Source organism: Choloepus didactylus, chromosome 12 (assembly GCF_015220235.1).
Source record: "Choloepus didactylus isolate mChoDid1 chromosome 12, mChoDid1.pri, whole genome shotgun sequence".
In the NCBI taxonomy this organism is placed as follows: Eukaryota; Metazoa; Chordata; class Mammalia; order Pilosa; family Megalonychidae; genus Choloepus; species Choloepus didactylus.
In genome coordinates, this window is record NC_051318.1 from 60,229,746 (window position 1) to 60,247,776 (window position 18,031).

The window sequence follows — 18,031 nt, forward strand, 5'->3', positions numbered from 1 at the left end:
CCTAGAAGAGCATAAAGAAGACATTGCAAAACTAAATAAAAAAATGGATGATCTTATAGAAATTAAAGAAACTGTTGACCAAATTAAAAAGATTCAGGACACTCATAGTACAAGACTAGAGGAAGTTGAACAACGAATCAGTGACCTTGAAGATGACAGAATGGAAAATGAAAGCATAAAAGAAAGACTGGGGAAAAAAATTGAAAAAATCGAAATGGACCTCAGGGATATGATAGATAATATGAAACGTCCAAATATAAGACTCATTGGTGTCCCAGAAGGGGAAGAAAAGGGTAAAGGTCTAGGAAGAGTATTCAAAGAAATTGTTGGGGAAAACTTCCCAAATCTTCTGAACAACATAAATACACAAATCATAAATGCTCAGCGAACTCCAAATAGAATAAATCCAAAAAAACCCACTCCGAGACATATACTGATCACACTATCAAACACAGAAGAGAAGGAGCAAGTTCTGAAAGCAGCAAGAGAAAAGCAATTCACCACATACAAAGGAAACAGCATAAGACTAACTAGTGACTACTCAGCAGCCACCATGGAGGCAAGAAGGCAGTGGCACGATATATTTAAAATTCTGAGTGAGAAAAATTTCCAGCCAAGAATACTTTATCCAGCAAAGCTCTCCTTCAAATTTGAGGGAGAGCTTAAAATTTTCACAGACAAACAAATGCTGAGAGAATTTGCTAACAAGAGACCTGCCCTACTGGAGATACTTAAGGGAGCCCTACAGACAGAGAAACAAAGAAAGGACAGAGAGACTTGGAGAAAGGTTCGGTACTAAAGAGATTCGGTATGGGTACAATAAAGGATATTAATAGACAGAGGGGAAAAACATGACAAACATAAACCAAAGGATAAGATGGCTGATTCAAGAAATGCCTTCACGGTTATAACGTTGAATGTAAATGGATTAAACTCCCCAATTAAAAGATATAGATTCGCAGAATGGATCAAAAAAAATGAACCATCAATATGTTGCATACAAGAGACTCATCTTAGACACAGGGACACAAAGAAACTGAAAGTGAAAGGATGGAAAAAAATATTTCATGCAAGCTACAGCCAAAAGAAAGCAGGTGTAGCAATATTAATCTCAGATAAAATAGACTTCAAATGCAGGGATGTTTTGAGAGACAAAGAAGGCCACTACGTACTAATAAAAGGGGCAATTCAGCAAGAAGAAATAACAATCGTAAATGTCTATGCACCCAATCAAGGCGCCACAAAATACATGAGAGAAACACTGGCAAAACTAAAGGAAGCAATTGATGTTTCCACAATAATTGTGGGAGACTTCAACACATCACTCTCTCCTATAGATAGATCAACCAGACAGAAGACCAATAAGGAAATTGAAAACCTAAACAATCTGATGAATGAAATAGATTTAACAGACATATACAGGACATTACATCCCAAATCACCAGGATACACATACTTTTCTAGTGCTCATGGAACTTTCTCCAGAATAGATCATATGCTGGGACATAAAACAAGCCTCAATAAATTTAAAAAGATTGAAATTATTCAAAGCACATTCTCTGACCACAATGGAATACAATTAGAAGTCAATAACCATCAGAGACTTAGAAAATTCACAAATACCTGGAGGTTAAACAACACACTCCTAAACAATCAGTGGGCTAAAGAAGCAATAGCAAGAGAAATTGCTAAATATATAGAGACGAATGAAAATGAGAACACAACATACCAAAACCTATGGGATGCAGCAAAAGCAGTGCTAAGGGGGAAATTTATTGCACTAAACGCATATATTAAAAAGGAAGAAAGAGCCAAAATCAAAGAACTAATGGATCAACTGAAGAAGCTAGAAAATGAACAGCAAACCAATCCTAAACCAAGTAGAAGAAAAGAAATCACAAGGATTAAAGCAGAAATAAATGACATAGAGAACAAGAAAACAATAGAGAGGATAAATATCACCAAAAGTTGGTTCTTTGAGAAGATCAACAAGATTGACAAGCCCCTAGCTAGACTGACAAAATCAAAAAGAAGACACATATAAACAAAATAATGAATGAAAAAGGTGACATAACTGCAGATCCTGAAGAAATTAAAAAAATTATAAGAGGATACTATGAACAACTGTATGGCAACAAACTGGATAATGTAGAGGAAATGGATAATTTCCTGGAAACATATGAACAACCTAGACTGACCAGAGAAGAAATAGAAGACCTCAACCAACCCATCACAAGCAAAGAGATCCAATCAGTCATCAAAAATCTTCCCACAAATAAATGCCCAGGGCCAGATGGCTTCACAGGGGAATTCTACCAAACTTTCCAGAAAGAACTGACACCAATCTTACTCAAACTCTTTCAAAACATTGAAGAAAAGGGAACACTACCTAACTCATTTTATGAAGCTAACATCAATCTAATACCAAAACCAGGCAAAGATGCTACAAAAAAGGAAAACTACCGGCCAATCTCCCTAATGAATATAGATGCAAAAATCCTCAACAAAATACTTGCAAATCGAATCCAAAGACACATTAAAAAAATCATACACCATGACCAACTGGGGTTTATTCCAGGCATGCAAGGATGGTTCAACATAAGAAAATCAATCAATGTATTACAACACATTAACAAGTCAAAAGGGAAAAATCAATTGATCATCTCAATAGATGCTGAAAAAGCATTTGACAAAATCCAACATCCCTTTTTGATAAAAACACTTCAAAAGGTAGGAATTGAAGGAAACTTCCTCAACATGATAAAGAGCATATATGAAAAACCCACAGCCAGCATAGTACTCAATGGAGAGAGACTGAAAGCCTTCCCTGTAAGATCAGGAACAAGACAAGGATGCCCGCTATCACCACTGTTATTCAACATTGTGCTTGAAGTGCTAGCCAGGGCAATCTGGCAAGACAAAGAAATAAAAGGCATCCAAATTGGAAAAGAAGTAAAACTGTCATTGTTTGCAGATGATATGATCTTATATCTAGAAAACCCTGAGAAATCGACGATACAGCTACTAGAGCTAATAAACAAATTTAGCAAAGTAGCGGGATACAAGGTTAATGCACATAAGTCAGTAATGTTTCTATATGCTAGAAATGAACAAACTGAAGAGACACTCAAGAAAAAGATACCATTTTCAATAGCAACTAAAAAAATCAAGTACCTAGGAATCAACTTAACCAAAGATGTAAAAGACCTATACAAAGAAAACTACGTAACTCTACTAAAAGAAATAGAAGGGGACCTTAAAAGATGGAAAAATATTCCATGTTCATGGAGAGGAAGACTAAATGTCATTAAGATGTCAATTCTACCCAAATTCATCTACAGATTCAATGCAATCCCAATCAAAATTCCAACAACCTACTTTGCAGACTTGGAAAAGCTAGTTATCAAATTTATTTGGAAAGAGAAGATGCCTCAAATTGCTAAAGACACTCTAAAAAAGAAAAACGAAGTGGGAAGACTTACACTCCATGACTTTGAAGCTTATTATAAAGCCACAGTTACCAAAACAGCATGGTACTGGCACAAATATAGACATATCGATCAATGGAATCGAATTGAGAATTCGGAGATAGACCCTCAGATCTATGGCCGACTGATCTTTGATAAGGCCCCCAAAGTCACTGAACTGAGTCATAATGGTCTTTTCAACAAATGGGGCTGGGAGAGTTGGATATCCATATCCAAAAGAATTAAAGAGGACCCCTACCTCACCCCCTACACAAAAATTAACTCAAAATGGACCAAAGATCTCAATATAAAAGAAAGTACCATAAAACTCCTAGAAGATAATGTAGGAAAACATCTTCAAGACCTTGTATTAGGCGGCCACTTCCTAGACTTTACACCCAAAGCACAAGCAACAAAAGAAAAAATAGATAAATGAGAACACCTCAAGGTTAGAAGTTTCTGCACCTCAAAGGAATTTCTCAAAAAGGTAAAGAGGCAGCCAACTCAATGGGAAAAAATTTTTGGAAACCATGTATCTGACAAAAGACTGATATCTTGCATATATAAAGAAATTCTACAACTCAATGACAATAGTACAGTCGGCCCAATTATAAAATGGGCAAAAGATATGAAAAGACAGTTCTCTGAAGAGGAAATACAAATGGCCAAGAAACACATGAAAAAATATTCAGCTTCACTAGCTATTAGATGCAAATTAAGACCGCAATGAGATACCATCTAACACCGGTTAGAATGGCTGCCATTAAACAAACAGGAAACTACAAATGCTGGAGGGGATGTGGAGAAGTTGGAACTCTTATTCACTGTTGGTGGGACTGTATAATGGTTCAGCCACTCTGGAAGTCAGTCTGGCAGTTCCTTAGAAAACTAGATATAGAGTTACCATTCGACCCAGCGATTGCACTTCTCGGTATATACCCGGAAGATCGGAAAGCAGTGACACGAACAGATATCTGCACGCCAATGTTCATAGCAGCATTATTCACAATTGCCAAAAGATGGAAACAACCCAAATGTCCTTCAACAGATGAGTGGATAAATAAAATGTGGTATATACACACGATGGAATACTACGCGGCAGTAAGAAGGAACGATCTCGTGAAACATATGACAACATGGATGAACCTTGAAGACATAATGCTAAGCGAAATAAGCCAGGCACAAAAAGAGAAATATTATATGCTACCACTAATGTGAACTTTGAAAAATATTAAACAAATGGCTTATAATGTAGAATGTAGAGGAACTAGCAATAGAGAGCAATTAAGGAAGGGGGAACAATAATCCAAGAAGAACAGATAAGCTATTTAACGTTCTGGGGATGCCCAGGAATGACTATGGTCTGTTAATTTCTTATGGATATAGTAGGAGCAAGTTCACAGAAATGTTGCTATATTAGGTAACTTTCTTGGGGTAAAGTAGGAACATGTTGGAAGTTAAGCAGTTATCTTAGGTTAGTTGTCTTTTTCTTACTCCCTTGTTATGGTCTCTTCGAAATGTTCTTTTATTGTATGTTTCTTTTCTTTTTAACTTTTTTTTCATACAGTTGATTTAAAAAAGAAGGGAAAGTTAATTAAAAAAAAAAAAAAAACAAGGAAAAAAAAAGATGCAGTGCCCCCTTGAGGAGCCTGTGGAGAATGCAGGGGTATTCGCCTACCCCACCTCCATGGTTGCTAACATGACCACAGACATAGGGGACTGGTGGTTTGGTGGGTTGAGCCCTCTACCACAGGTTTTACCCTTGGGAAGACGGTTGCTGCAAAGGAGAGGCTAGGCCTCCCTATGGTTGTGCCTAATAGCCTCCTCCCGAATGCCTCTTTGTTGCTCAGATGTGGCCCTGTCTCTCTACCTAAGCCAACTTGAAAGGTGAAATCACTGCCCTCCCCCCTACGTGGGATCAGACACCCAGGGGAGTGAATCTCCCTGGCAACGTGGAATATGACTCCCGGGGAGGAATGTAGACCCGGCATCGTGGGACGGAGAACATCTTCTTGACCAAAAGGGGGATGTGAAAGGAAATGAAATAAGCTTCAGTGGCAGAGAGATTCCAAAATGAGCCGAGAGATCACTCTGGTGGGCACTCTTACACACACTTTAGACAACCCTTTTTAGGTTCTAAAGAATTGGGGTAGCTGGTGGTGGATACCTGGAACTATGAAACTACAACCCAGAACCCATGAATCTCGAAGACAGTTGTATAAAAATGTAGCTTATGAGGGGTGACAATGGGATTGGGAAAGCCATAAGGACCAAACTCCACTTTGTCTAGTTTATGGATGGATGGGTAGAAAAATAGGGGAAGGAAACAAACAGACAAAGGTACCCAGTGTTCTTTTTTACTTCAATTGCTCTTTTTCACTCTAATTATTATTCTTGTTATTTTTGTGTGTGTGCTAATGAAGGTGTCAGGGATTGATTTAGGTGATGAATGTACAACTATGTAATGGTACTGTAAACAATCAAAAGTACAATTTGTTTTGTATGACTGCGTGGTATGTGAATATATCTCAATAAAATGATGATTAAAAAAAAAAGATAGGAGGCTGAGCCCTCCTATAATTATACCTATGAGGCACCTCCAGGGAACCTCTTTATTGCTCAGATGTGGACTTTCTCTCTCTAAGCCCAACTCCTCAAACGAATTCATTAACCTCCCCCATATAAGAGACATGACTCCCAGGGGAATGAATCTCCCTGGCGACGTGGGACACGATTCCCAAGAATGAGCCTGCCCCTGGCAGCAAGGGATTGAAAATGCCTACTTGACCGAAGAGGGGGAAAAAAAGGCAATAAGCTGAGGTCACAGTGGCTGAGAGTTCCCAAATGGAGTCAAGAGGCTATCCTGGAGGTTTCTCTTACGCAGGCTCCAGCTAGACATCCCAAGAGAACCATGTTGTTAGGGGAAAATTTATACCAAACAAGAAACACTGACTTCAAATAAGCATTGGGATCAATCCTATTTTTAATTTTTATTGTCTTTAGTCAACTATATGATGCCTAAAAAAAGGATCAAAATTCTACTGAGAAAAATTTAATTAATTGGTTGTCTTGTCTATATAACTGAGTTTTTTTAAAAGAATACTGTGATAGTATGTGTATTTAATCCCCATTAAATTATCTAAAACTTGATTGACTTTTTTTTGTTTTGTGCATAGATATCAATGTATCTCTTGTAAATTGCTTCCTTTTTTTAAAGTGAGAGGTTTTTTAAAAGTTAACTGTAACTGTATCAATGTATTTTTTTTTAATTTTTATTGGGATTGTTCAGATACCATACAATTATCCAGAGATCCAAAGTGTACAATCAGCTGCCCCTGGTACCCTCATACAGCTGTGCATCCATCACCGCACTTAATTTTTGTTCAATTTTTAGAACCTTTTCATTACTCCAGACAAGAAATAAAGTGAAAGATGTAAAAAGAAAAAAAAAAAAAAAAAAAAAAAAAAGGAAACTCAAATCCTCCCATATCCCTAACCAACCTCCCTCAATTGTTGACTCATAGTGTTGGTATAGTACATTTGTTACTATTTATGAAAGAATGTTGAAATACTACTAACTGTAGTATATAGTTTGCAATAGGTATATATTTCTTCCCTATATGCCCCTCTATTAGTAACTTCTAGTTGTATTGTCATACATTTGTTCTGGGTCATGGAAGAGATTTCTAATATTTGTACAGTTAATCATGGACATTGCCCACCATAGGATTCAGTTTTATCCATTCCCATCATTTGACTTCCAGCTTTCCTTCTGGTGACATATATGACTCTGAGCTTCCCCGTTCCACCTTATTCACGCACCATTTGGCACTGTTAGTTATTCTCACATCTTGCTACCGACACCTCTGTTCATTTCCAAACATTTAGGTTCATCCTAGTTGAACATTCTGCTCATACTAAGCAACCGCTCCCTGTTCTTAAGCCTTGTCCTGTATCTTGGGACCTTATATTTCATGTCTATGAGTTTACATATTATAATTAGTTCTTATCAGTGAGACCCTGCAATATTTGTCCTTATGTGTCTGTCTTATTTCACTCAGTATATTGCCCTTGAAGTTTTGTCATCAACCCTTTTTTTTTTTTTAAGATGGTTTTGTTCACACACCATACATTCCATCCTAAGTAAACAGTCGATGGTTCTCTCTATGGTCACATATTTATGTGTTCACCACCTTTACCACTATCTATATAAGGGTATCTACATTTCTTCCACAAGGCCGGAGGGAGAGTCAAAGAAGGTAGAGAGGTAAAAGAAAAAAAAAAAAATGACAGCTAGGAAGTAGCAAAAGGAAAAGTAACCTTAAATCAAAAGTATAGAGTCAGACACCGCCACCAGTGTCAAGTGTCTAACATGCCTCCTGTATCCCCTTCTCTTATCTGCATTTACCTTGGTATATCATCTTTGTTACATTAAAGGAAGCATGATACAATGATTCTGTTAGTTACAGTCTCTAGTTTACGCTGATTGCATCCCTCCCCCAATGGCTCCCCATTTTTAACACCTTGCAAGGTTGAGATTTGCTTATTCTCCCTCATAAAAGAACATATTTGTACATTTTATCACAATTGTTGAACGCTCTAGATTTCACCAGGTTACACTGTCCCATTCTTTATCTTTCCTCCTTTCTTCTGGTGTCTCACATGCTCCCAACCTTACTCTCTCAACCATATTCATAGTTATCTTTGTTCAGTGTACTTACATTGCTGTGCTACCATCTCCCAAAATTGTGTTCCAACCCACGCACTCCTGTCTTCTCCTATCACTCTGTAGTGCTCCCTTTAGTATTTCCTGTAGGGCGAGTGTCTTGTTCACAAAGTCTCTCATTGTCTGTTTGTCAGAAAATATTTTGAGCTCTCCCTCATATTTGAAGGACAGCTTTGCTGGATATAGGATTCTTGGTTGGCGGTTTTTCTCTTTCAGTATCTTAATTATATCACACCACTTCCTTCTTCCCTCGGTGGTTTCTGCTGCAAGATCCGCACATAGTCTTATTAAGCTTCCTTTGTATGTGATGGATTGCTTTTCTCTTGCTGCTTTCAGGATTCTCTCTTTGTCTTTGACATTTGATAATCTGATTATTAAGCGTCTTGGCGTAGGCCTATTCAGACCTATTCTGTTTGGAGCATGCTGCACTTCTCGGATCTGTAATTTTATGTCTTTCATAAGAGATGGGAAATTTTCATTGATTATTTCCTCTATCATTGCCTATGCCCCTTTTCCCTTCTCTTCTCCTTTTGGGACACCAATGATACGTACATTCTTGTACTTTGTTTCATCCTTAAGTTCCCAGAGAGGTTGCTCATATTTTTTCATTCTTTTTTCCATCTGCTTCTTTGCGTATAGGCTTTCAGGTGTTTTGTTCTCCAGTTCCTGAGTGTTTTCTTCTGCCTCTTGAGATCTGCTGTTCCATGTTTTCATTGTGTCTTTCGTCTCTTGTGTTGTGCCTTTCAGTTCCGTAGATTCTACTAGTTGTTTTTCTGAACTTTCGATTTCTGCCTTACGTATGCCGTGTTTTCTTTACAGCCTCTATCTCTTTTGAGAAATTGTCTCTAAAGTTTTTGAATTGATTTAACATTAGTTGTTTAAATTCCTGTATCTCAGTTAAGTGTACATTTGTTCCTTTGACTGGGCCATAGCTTCGTTTTTCTTAGTGTAGGTTGTAGTTTTCTATTGTCTAGGCATCTGACCTCCTAGGCCACCCCAATCAGGTTTTCCCAGATGAGAACAAGCTCAGGTCACAGAAGGAGGAAATATTCAGTATCTGGTTTCCCTGATGGTTTTTCTTAGAGGATTGATACACCTGTGCTTTTCTGCCTGGCATGTGCACCTGTCAGCCTGTCACTGCCTGTGTAAGAGAGTGTGGCCTGTGGCTCTCCTCCCCCAGGCTTTGGGTTCTGGTTCCAGAAAGGCGAGCAGTAGAGCTGGGCCCCTCCCTTTCCTCTTGGGAAGCTTTGCCCCCTCCAGAGAGGTGATCTGCATATCAGTAAGTTCTTTGTTTCTCTGACTCTGCTGATCAAAGTGTTTTGATTTTAAAATGGCTGAGGCTGTCAGTGCTGTGAGCTAAAAATGGCTGAGGTTTTCTCCACAGAGACAGAAAGGGACAGAAAAGCTCCCAGGTTCACCCGTCAGCCAGAGATAGCACCTGATCCTCTCGGCTCCCCGTCCTGAGACAGATATGTCCCCCGACTCTCCCAAGATCAGTTGTCACCAAAAGTCTCTGTCTGCTTGTTGAGGATTCACTGTCTGTATTGAGCAGTTAACATTAAAACCCCAGTTGGAGCTGGGCTGAGAGAGTGCTGCTTTCTAGCACCCCTAGGCTTCCGTGAGGGAGGGGCTCTTGGATCTCGGCTCTCAGTGCAGGTCCGCAGTTTTACTTACAGATTTTATGCTGCAATCTCGGGCATTTCTCCAAATTCAGGTTGGTTGATGATGAGTGGACAGTCACGTTTGTCTCCGTGCAGTTATTCCAGGTTATTTACTAGTTTTTTGGTCATTTATGAATTGTTCCAGGGCAGGACTAACAGTCTTCCACTCCTCTCTATGCCACCATCTTAGCTCCGCTATCAATGTATTTTTTTAAATGAATAGGTTTTATAAAATTTAAATGCCTAGAACAAGTGTTGTGTCCAGTCATAGCTTATTTTCTTTAGTCATCTAGCAATAACCCTTTTTCACTTTTATTTTTTAAAAAATGTTTCATTCATTCTGAGTCATATTTAAGAATCAATCTTTCTAGGTTTTGTAACATATTGAAAAGACTTCAAGGCCATTTTGACTTCCAAGCCTTTTCCAGGAGTTTATTCTTAAACTTGTAATATCTTATCCAAGTGTCCTTGTAGTTTTTCACCAAATTTATGTTAATATGTGCTTCATATTAAGGTAGTATTTTTCTGATTTCCCATTCCTATGTCTTCTTGCTAAGCTAGTCTTCACAGATTTTTAACAATCAAGCTGCGAGTTTCAACTCTCATTCAATTAACTCTTTTTATCAGAAGCTGGCAGCTTTGTAATTCTGTTCCTAAAAAAGAGAAATATATTACTCTCCTAACTGATATTTTCAATGGTTTTTGCATACATATTATATGAAATTTAAATAACATAAGAACTCCCTTTGTAGTACCTGAACATCATTTGGATTTTGTGGATCTGTTCAAAAAGAAGCAGCTCAAAATATTAAAAATTTAAACTTTTTTTCATTTAGATTAAGATAGTTTTATGCCACGTTGTCACTTTTTCTGTTACCACTCCTCCTATTCTCTCTTTAACCTGCTGATTTGGACTTTTGTCCTATCCACAGAAACTGCTCTAGTCAGTCAGTGACTTTTGCCTTGCTAAATCACCACCAGTTGTCAATCTAAGATATCATTTTACTTGATCTTTCAGCAGTATTTGACACAGTCTCTTCCTTTTCCTTGAGATACCTTCTTCATTTGCCTACAGAATAGCTCAGGTCTCAGTGGCCATTCATTTTGTCTCCTTTCTGCAGCCTCCCCTATTCTGTATTCCTAGGAATGCCCAGGGCTCTGGCCTCAGACCTCTTCCAGGCCTCACTCCCTAGGTGGTCTCAGCCAGTCATGGAATATCACCCAGCATCTATATCCGTTTCACTCCTAAATGTATCACCATCTGATGTGGTACACATTTATTGGTTCATCGTCTCTCCTTTCACCTGAAGATAAGCTCCATAAGAGCAGAGACTTTGTTTTTTACCCTAATGCCTGGAACAGTGTCTAACACATAACAAATACTCTTACTATACATTGGCCATTTTAGTGAATAATCTGGTTTGAGAAGTATTAAAAAGAGAATTATGTTGTATCCAATTTCTTATTTCGGTAATTCTAAGAAGTTGTCCCCTTACTACCTGAATTTATTTCAGCTGAACTGATTATTTTAATCACCATGAGTTAAAATTTTAAATAAAATGATTTTTTTCAGTTTCATATAGAGATATAGACTACACTTTAAAGATTCTATTAATTCTTTGAACAAAAGATATATTATTTAATATCAAATGGTTTATTTTTCTGCATGGTAAATCATTAATGTGGCTAACATTTTCAAGTGATTTTTAAATTTTCTTATGCTTTGTTTGTGTTTGAAACTTTTTATTAACATTTGGTATCTCAGTAATAGGATCTGTAGAACAAACACTAAATATGGGGTTAGCGCTAACATTTTTCACTGACAATAGACTTAGAAAGTAGCCAACCATAAATGTCTACTTGGGTCCATTACGTGACACGCATTGGAAAACTCACAGTCGTGAGTCCATATAGAAAATTAGGTAACAATAGATTAGTAACATTTCTTTATCTCTCACTATCTACAAAAAATAATAATTTACTATAAACCTTTATTTGTAAGTAAAGAATACCAAATTGAAGAAAACTCACCTAAACAAATATTAATCTAAAAAGAAATGCTCAAACTTGATTTATCAAAGCTGGGAGCCTTACTTAACTTTTCAGTTAATGCCTTTGGAGCTATCATTATTATCTAAATTAATTAATTTGACCCTTGTTTTCAGTTTTAATTTTAGAGATATGTAAATTTGTTGAAAAATTTAGCAGAATATAAACTTTTTAATGACAGTCAATAGTTGCATACCATTTGAAATGCTTTGCTTTTGCTTGTGTTCTCTGCTAAATTTTTTTTTCCATTGAATCTGTGCTGCTTCTTTGCCAATGTTTTCCACTGTAGAATCTCCATCTCGCAACCTTGCTTCTCGTGAGCGCATTTACAAAAATTGTGGTGTATCTGGGCCTGCCTCTGCTCTCTCATCTCTGTCTCACAAACTGAAGGGTGGGTATACATGCATTCACAGATGGGCCATTTTTAATTAACATAGGAAGTTTCAATAAAGAAGTTTTAGTTTACCTCAGTCATTTCATTTCATTCCATTTTTTTTTTATTAAGGTTTTTTATTTTACTTTAAGTTTGGTATGTGATAATTTATGCCGTGTCTATTCAATATTATAGTATAGATTATCCTGATTTGACATGCATTTTTTATTGTATCTGCAGGTTAAATATAACTCTGATTTAATTTATTTGTCATCTTAAAAAATAATATAGGTATATAGAAAGGAAGAATTGCCTAATTTTGGAAGTTTGTTAAATCATTGTCACCATGAGATGATAAATGTGTACAACATAAAGCACATTTTGATCCATACTAATATTCACTGTAGTATCTTATGTGACAGTTTAGCCTTAAACTCATTTTCTGTTGTTATGTAAAACCCACTTTATTTTTTTATGAGAAATTTCACTTTGATAATTCAGTTAATGTTTTTTAGTCTAACTTAGTTATCAGAGCACATATATATAAACTACCCTTCCTGTGTGGCATGAGTCTTCCATATAGTTTTTTCTTAGGGAATTGGAAAATTTTAATATTTTAACTTTAGAAATGTTTAAACTATTGACAATTGATTTCACATTTCAGACAATGTAAAACAATTTAAAAATATACTTTTAATCTTTTAGAATTCATTAGATGCCTATTCAGATACTTTTTCTTAAAGTAATATTTAATTAAATTTTTTAAATCTTGTATTTTATGGAAAATTTATCACAAAGTTCAGTAGTAATAACTAAAATATTGCATGAGTATGTCAAGTAGAAATTAATATTCCTTATTCTTAGGAATGGGTAAAAAACAGTTTCATATTTCTCCCTTGTACAATGACAGTGATACTATATAATATCATTATGTAGTATATATAGTATTTAGTATTATATAACCTAATCTGAATAGCATATAGTATTATCTCTAGCATACATTATCGTATAGTCTGATATATAATATATATCATGGCATACATATATATATATAACATAACATTATATTATAGCATGGTGTTATATAACACATAACTTACAATTAGGGCATGAAAAAATCATGCAGGTGATTTAGTGAGTGTATACTTAATATTTAACATGTTTGTTGATTTATTTGAATGTACTAAATTTCTATTCTGTCCTGTATCATGATTTCTAAAGAATTTCTTTTAGGTTAGGAAAATTTGGGGCCATTATCACTTAAAATTAAATGTTTTAAATAAAATTAAATTAAGTGAGAATATGAACGTAGGTATGTTTTAAAGGTCTTTAATGAAGTGTTTGTTTATATTTATTGATGATTCAAGCTCAACTGTTTTTAGTAATATTGACTACAAGCCTCAAAACTTTTGAAATCCAAATGAAGAAAATTTAGTTAACATATGGGCTTACCTCACTTAACAATCTTAGCATATTCTTTTTTTAAAAAATATGAAATGTATTTTGGGATAGTGAATTTTTCAAAAGGATTTCATTATAATTTGAGAAATCCATCTCAGAAAGAAATAATTCTGCCATTACTTATTTGTCTGGTCTCCAACAGATGTTTTCATAACCAGTTACAGATTTTGAGAAAATATTCATCACTACTAAAGAAAAGCAAAAAGTGTACAAATGCCTATGCATTCTACAACAAACACTTTTGCCAGCATATTGTAAGTGGTGTGATATTTGACAAATTTCATTGTTTGGCCATCCTCAGAGGGTACTACGAGGAAAGGGTAGACCATGGCGAGTACGTATGCTCCTAGAATTACATCTAGCTTCGGTATGCGCTCACCACCCCTCTGCACGCAGCAGGTGTATGGACCAGACATTAGGAAGCAACTGAGAAAGGGATATTTGTCAAGAAGCCTTCCCATTATGTTAAGAATCCTAAAACAAATTGTCCTTTTACCATAAATTAAGAAGTGAGCTCTTTTGGTTTACCAGTTGGGGATCTTTTGGAGAGAGGAGTGCCAAATATAAAATATGTACTACTTATTTATCTAGATTTGCCATTTTGTGTGACACAACTTTTGAAATGAATGTGATAATGAAGGCAATAAAAATGTTTTTTGCTAATCTGATTAGTAACAACAACCACAACCAAAAAAACAGTACTCTAAAAATTAGTGATAGGCAAGGACTAGGCTGATGTTGAGTGATGCCAAATATAATTTATTTGTTAATAAAATTTGCTCTACACCATTACTAGATTAATAAGATGAGATGGGCAGCAGCTTCTTAAATTGCTTTTGAACAATTTGAGAGCACTTATCAAGATTATAATTTCTTTTTATCTTTTTATCAGCATCAGTAGCTAGAATTTTTTCTATATTATGATTTTTTCTCTGATTTTCTTTCCTAATTTAGCCCAGTCTCTTATACTGTAGTTATAGAGAACACATGTATGATAAATGAAATTCATGATAGATTAATAAATTACCGCAAGAATCTAAAGAGCACTATGTTCAGAATAGTTACTTATTTATTCATTGAACAGATATTTATTGAGCACCTACTGTATTCCAGGACTCATTCTTAACAATATATCAGTGAAGAGTAATAGACAAAATGTCTGTCCTCATGGACCTTATATTAGGAGGGCAGATTCTAGCAATTCTGTCCTGACCAGGTAACTAGAGTGTGACTACAAACACTTAAATACACGTGGACTCATACATAAGCAAGCAAAAAAACATTTTCCTACATTATCTAAGTCTTTTCATATCTCTTTTCCTTAAAGAAAAAAAAAACTGTGATGTAACCAGTTTACAGATTCATCTCCATTTACTAGATAGGGATTTTCAGTTTTTCATACCACTTGAATCCCTTCAATCAGATTGCTTTCCTCCTAATGACTAGTATCACTTACACTAAGAGTAGGAGTTTTTACTTTGGGGACGAAAGGTAATGTTGAAGGTTGCAATACTTAGTAGGGGGCAAAGATACCCTGGCTCTTGTGCCTTAATGGAAAGGATAAAATAGTAGGAAGGAGAGACACTGAATGGGGCCAGGAAGCCAAAAAGTAATGGTATCCATTTAGAAATACATGATGCTTTGCCTAGGAAAGGGATAGATTTTGTTTTTTTTCTCTCATTCTGACTCCTTGTTCCAAGGATCCACAATTCAGACTAGTCCTACTAATTCTTATGGCCTAATTACCATCCCATTTCTTTCCAAGGGAGACAAGTTTTGAGTTCTAAACTAATTTAATGAACTAAGCAAATTATTTTTAGAATAAACCTGGTTATAAATAATAGACTCTCTGGATCACATATAGTTAAATAATAGCTTCAGGGCATTCATGTTAGTTATAAATTATTCTTATCCAATCATTAAAATAGGTGTCTCCTGAGCAGCTCTTTATTGCCTATAGTATTTATTTATATACTTGAAAATGCTAAATTTATTTATATAAATTTAGACAGTTTCCTAACTCAGCAAGACCTGCACCATTACTGTAAGTGTGTGAGGTATCACTATCCTGGAAATTTAGCTCTACCACTTCGTATTTTAATATATATATGTTTTCTTAAGTTCTCTATTCCAAAGTTAGGTCCTTTTTCTAGTTACTCACTGAATTTATAAATTCCTATTATTTTTCATACTATGGCTGAGGTTCAGATTTCACTGATAATTCATAATAATGCATATGTACTATTTGTTCAGTCTGTTTTTGCATCCATGAGAACAGTTTTGGTGGTAATAGTTTGTAGTGAGTTAATATAAATTTTACGAGAAATATTTCCCTTTTTCATTTATTCTTCAAGTATTTTTCTAAAACAAACTATACATTCTTAGCTATGTTTTTTTTATTTCAGTGTTCAATTGCAGTAAAGTATAATTTTATTAACATGTTTCACTATGAAATGGACCCTACAGGTGACCGGGGAAATGTCTCAACATCTTCTAGACCAGTGTCTGTATCAGGAAAATCAGAGCTGTCTTCTAAACACAGCAGAGCACTTAAACCTGACGGACGTATGAGCCGGACTACTGCTGATCAAAAGAAACCAAGGAATATGGAAGGTTTATCCGCTAGTGAATCCCTCATGTTAAAATCTGATACTGCAAAGTTGAGGTCAGATTCTCATAGTAGGTCATTGTCCCCCAATCACAACACCTTACAGACACTAAAATCTGATGGGAGGATGTCTTCTAACCTTAGAGCTGAATCCCCAGGACCAGGTTCTCGGTCATCATCTCCTAAGCCAAAGACTCTCCCAGCCAATAGGTCTAGCCCATCTGGTCCTAGTTCTCCCCGTTCCTCCTCACCACATGATAAAAATCTACCTCAAAAAAGCACTGCTCCTGTTAAGACAAAACTTGATCCTCCTCGGGAACGTTCCAAATCAGACTCTTACACACTTGATCCAGATACCCTCCGCAAGAAGAAAATGCCCCTCACAGAACCACTAAGGGGACGATCAACATCACCAAAATTAAAACCAGTACCCAAGGATTCTAAAGGTTCCCCTGGATCTGAAAATAGAGCTCCCTCTCCCCATGTGGTACAAGAAAACCTTCACAGTGAGGTAGTTGAAGTCTGCACTTCAAGTACTTTAAAAACAAATAGTTTAACAGATAGTACCTGTGATGAAAGCAGTGAATTTAAGAGTGTGGATGAAGGTGCAAATAAAGTTCATTTCAGCATAGGAAAAGCACCACTGAAAGATGAACAGGAAATGAGAGCATCCCCCAAAATAAGTCGAAAATGCGCTAATAGGCACACCAGGCCCAAAAAGGAAAAATCTAGCTTTCTTTTCAAAGGAGATGGATCCAAACCTTTAGAACCAGCCAAGCAAGCCATGTCTCCTTCTGTGGCTGAGTGTGCCAGAGCAGTCTTTGCCTCTTTCCTTTGGCACGAAGGCATAGTACATGATGCAATGGCTTGTTCTTCCTTCCTAAAATTTAATCCTGAACTTTCTAAAGAACATGCTCCTATAAGGAGTAGTTTAAATAGCCAGCAGCCTACAGAAGAAAAAGAAACCAAGTTAAAAAATAGACACTCATTGGAAATATCATCTGCTCTTAATATGTTTAATATTTCTCCTCATGGACCTGATATATCTAAAATGGGTAGCATCAACAAAAATAAGGTATTGTCTATGCTAAAGGAACCACCGCTGCATGAAAAATGTGAGGACGGGAAGACTGAAGCCACTTTTGAAATGTCCATGCATCACACAATGAAGTCTAAATCTCCTCTTCCCTTAACTTTACAACATTTAGTGGCTTTTTGGGAAGACATCTCTTTAGCTACTATCAAAGCAGCTTCCCAGAATATGATTTTTCCAAGTCCTGGTTCCTGTGCAGTCCTTAAAAAGAAAGAGTGTGAAAAAGAGAATAAGAAGGCCAAAAAGGAAAAAAAGAAAAAAGAAAAGACAGAAGTTAGGCCAAGGGGTAATTTGTTTGGGGAGATGGCCCAGCTGGCAGTAGGAGGACCAGAGAAAGATACCATCTGTGAGCTGTGTGGAGAATCACATCCATACCCAGTGACGTATCACATGAGACAAGCTCACCCAGGTAAACTGTATTATTGAAACTATAGAGGTACTTTTTTTTCTTTAATGAGACAGGTCATGTTTAGCTTGAGCTATTCTATGAATTATCTTAAAGTATAGGAAAACTGTTGCCCAGAATTTATACTAATTTTTATTGTAAATGTAATTTTTGAAGTAGATTATCAATATAGGTTTTGTGAAAAACA

General features: G+C 36.1%; 1 protein-coding gene across 3 annotated transcripts in view; it reads left to right on the top strand.

The window, feature by feature from the left end:
* The window catches only part of MYCBP2 (MYC binding protein 2), a 377,400-nt gene that overhangs the window by 292,690 nt on the left and 66,679 nt on the right, over positions 1-18,031 (top strand). For all 3 annotated transcript variants that reach the window (XM_037800441.1, XM_037800440.1, XM_037800439.1), the window contains one exon: positions 16,204-17,847. In XM_037800441.1, the coding sequence (XP_037656369.1) occupies positions 16,204-17,847 (1,644 nt within the window). The remainder of the gene's footprint in view (positions 1-16,203; positions 17,848-18,031) is intronic.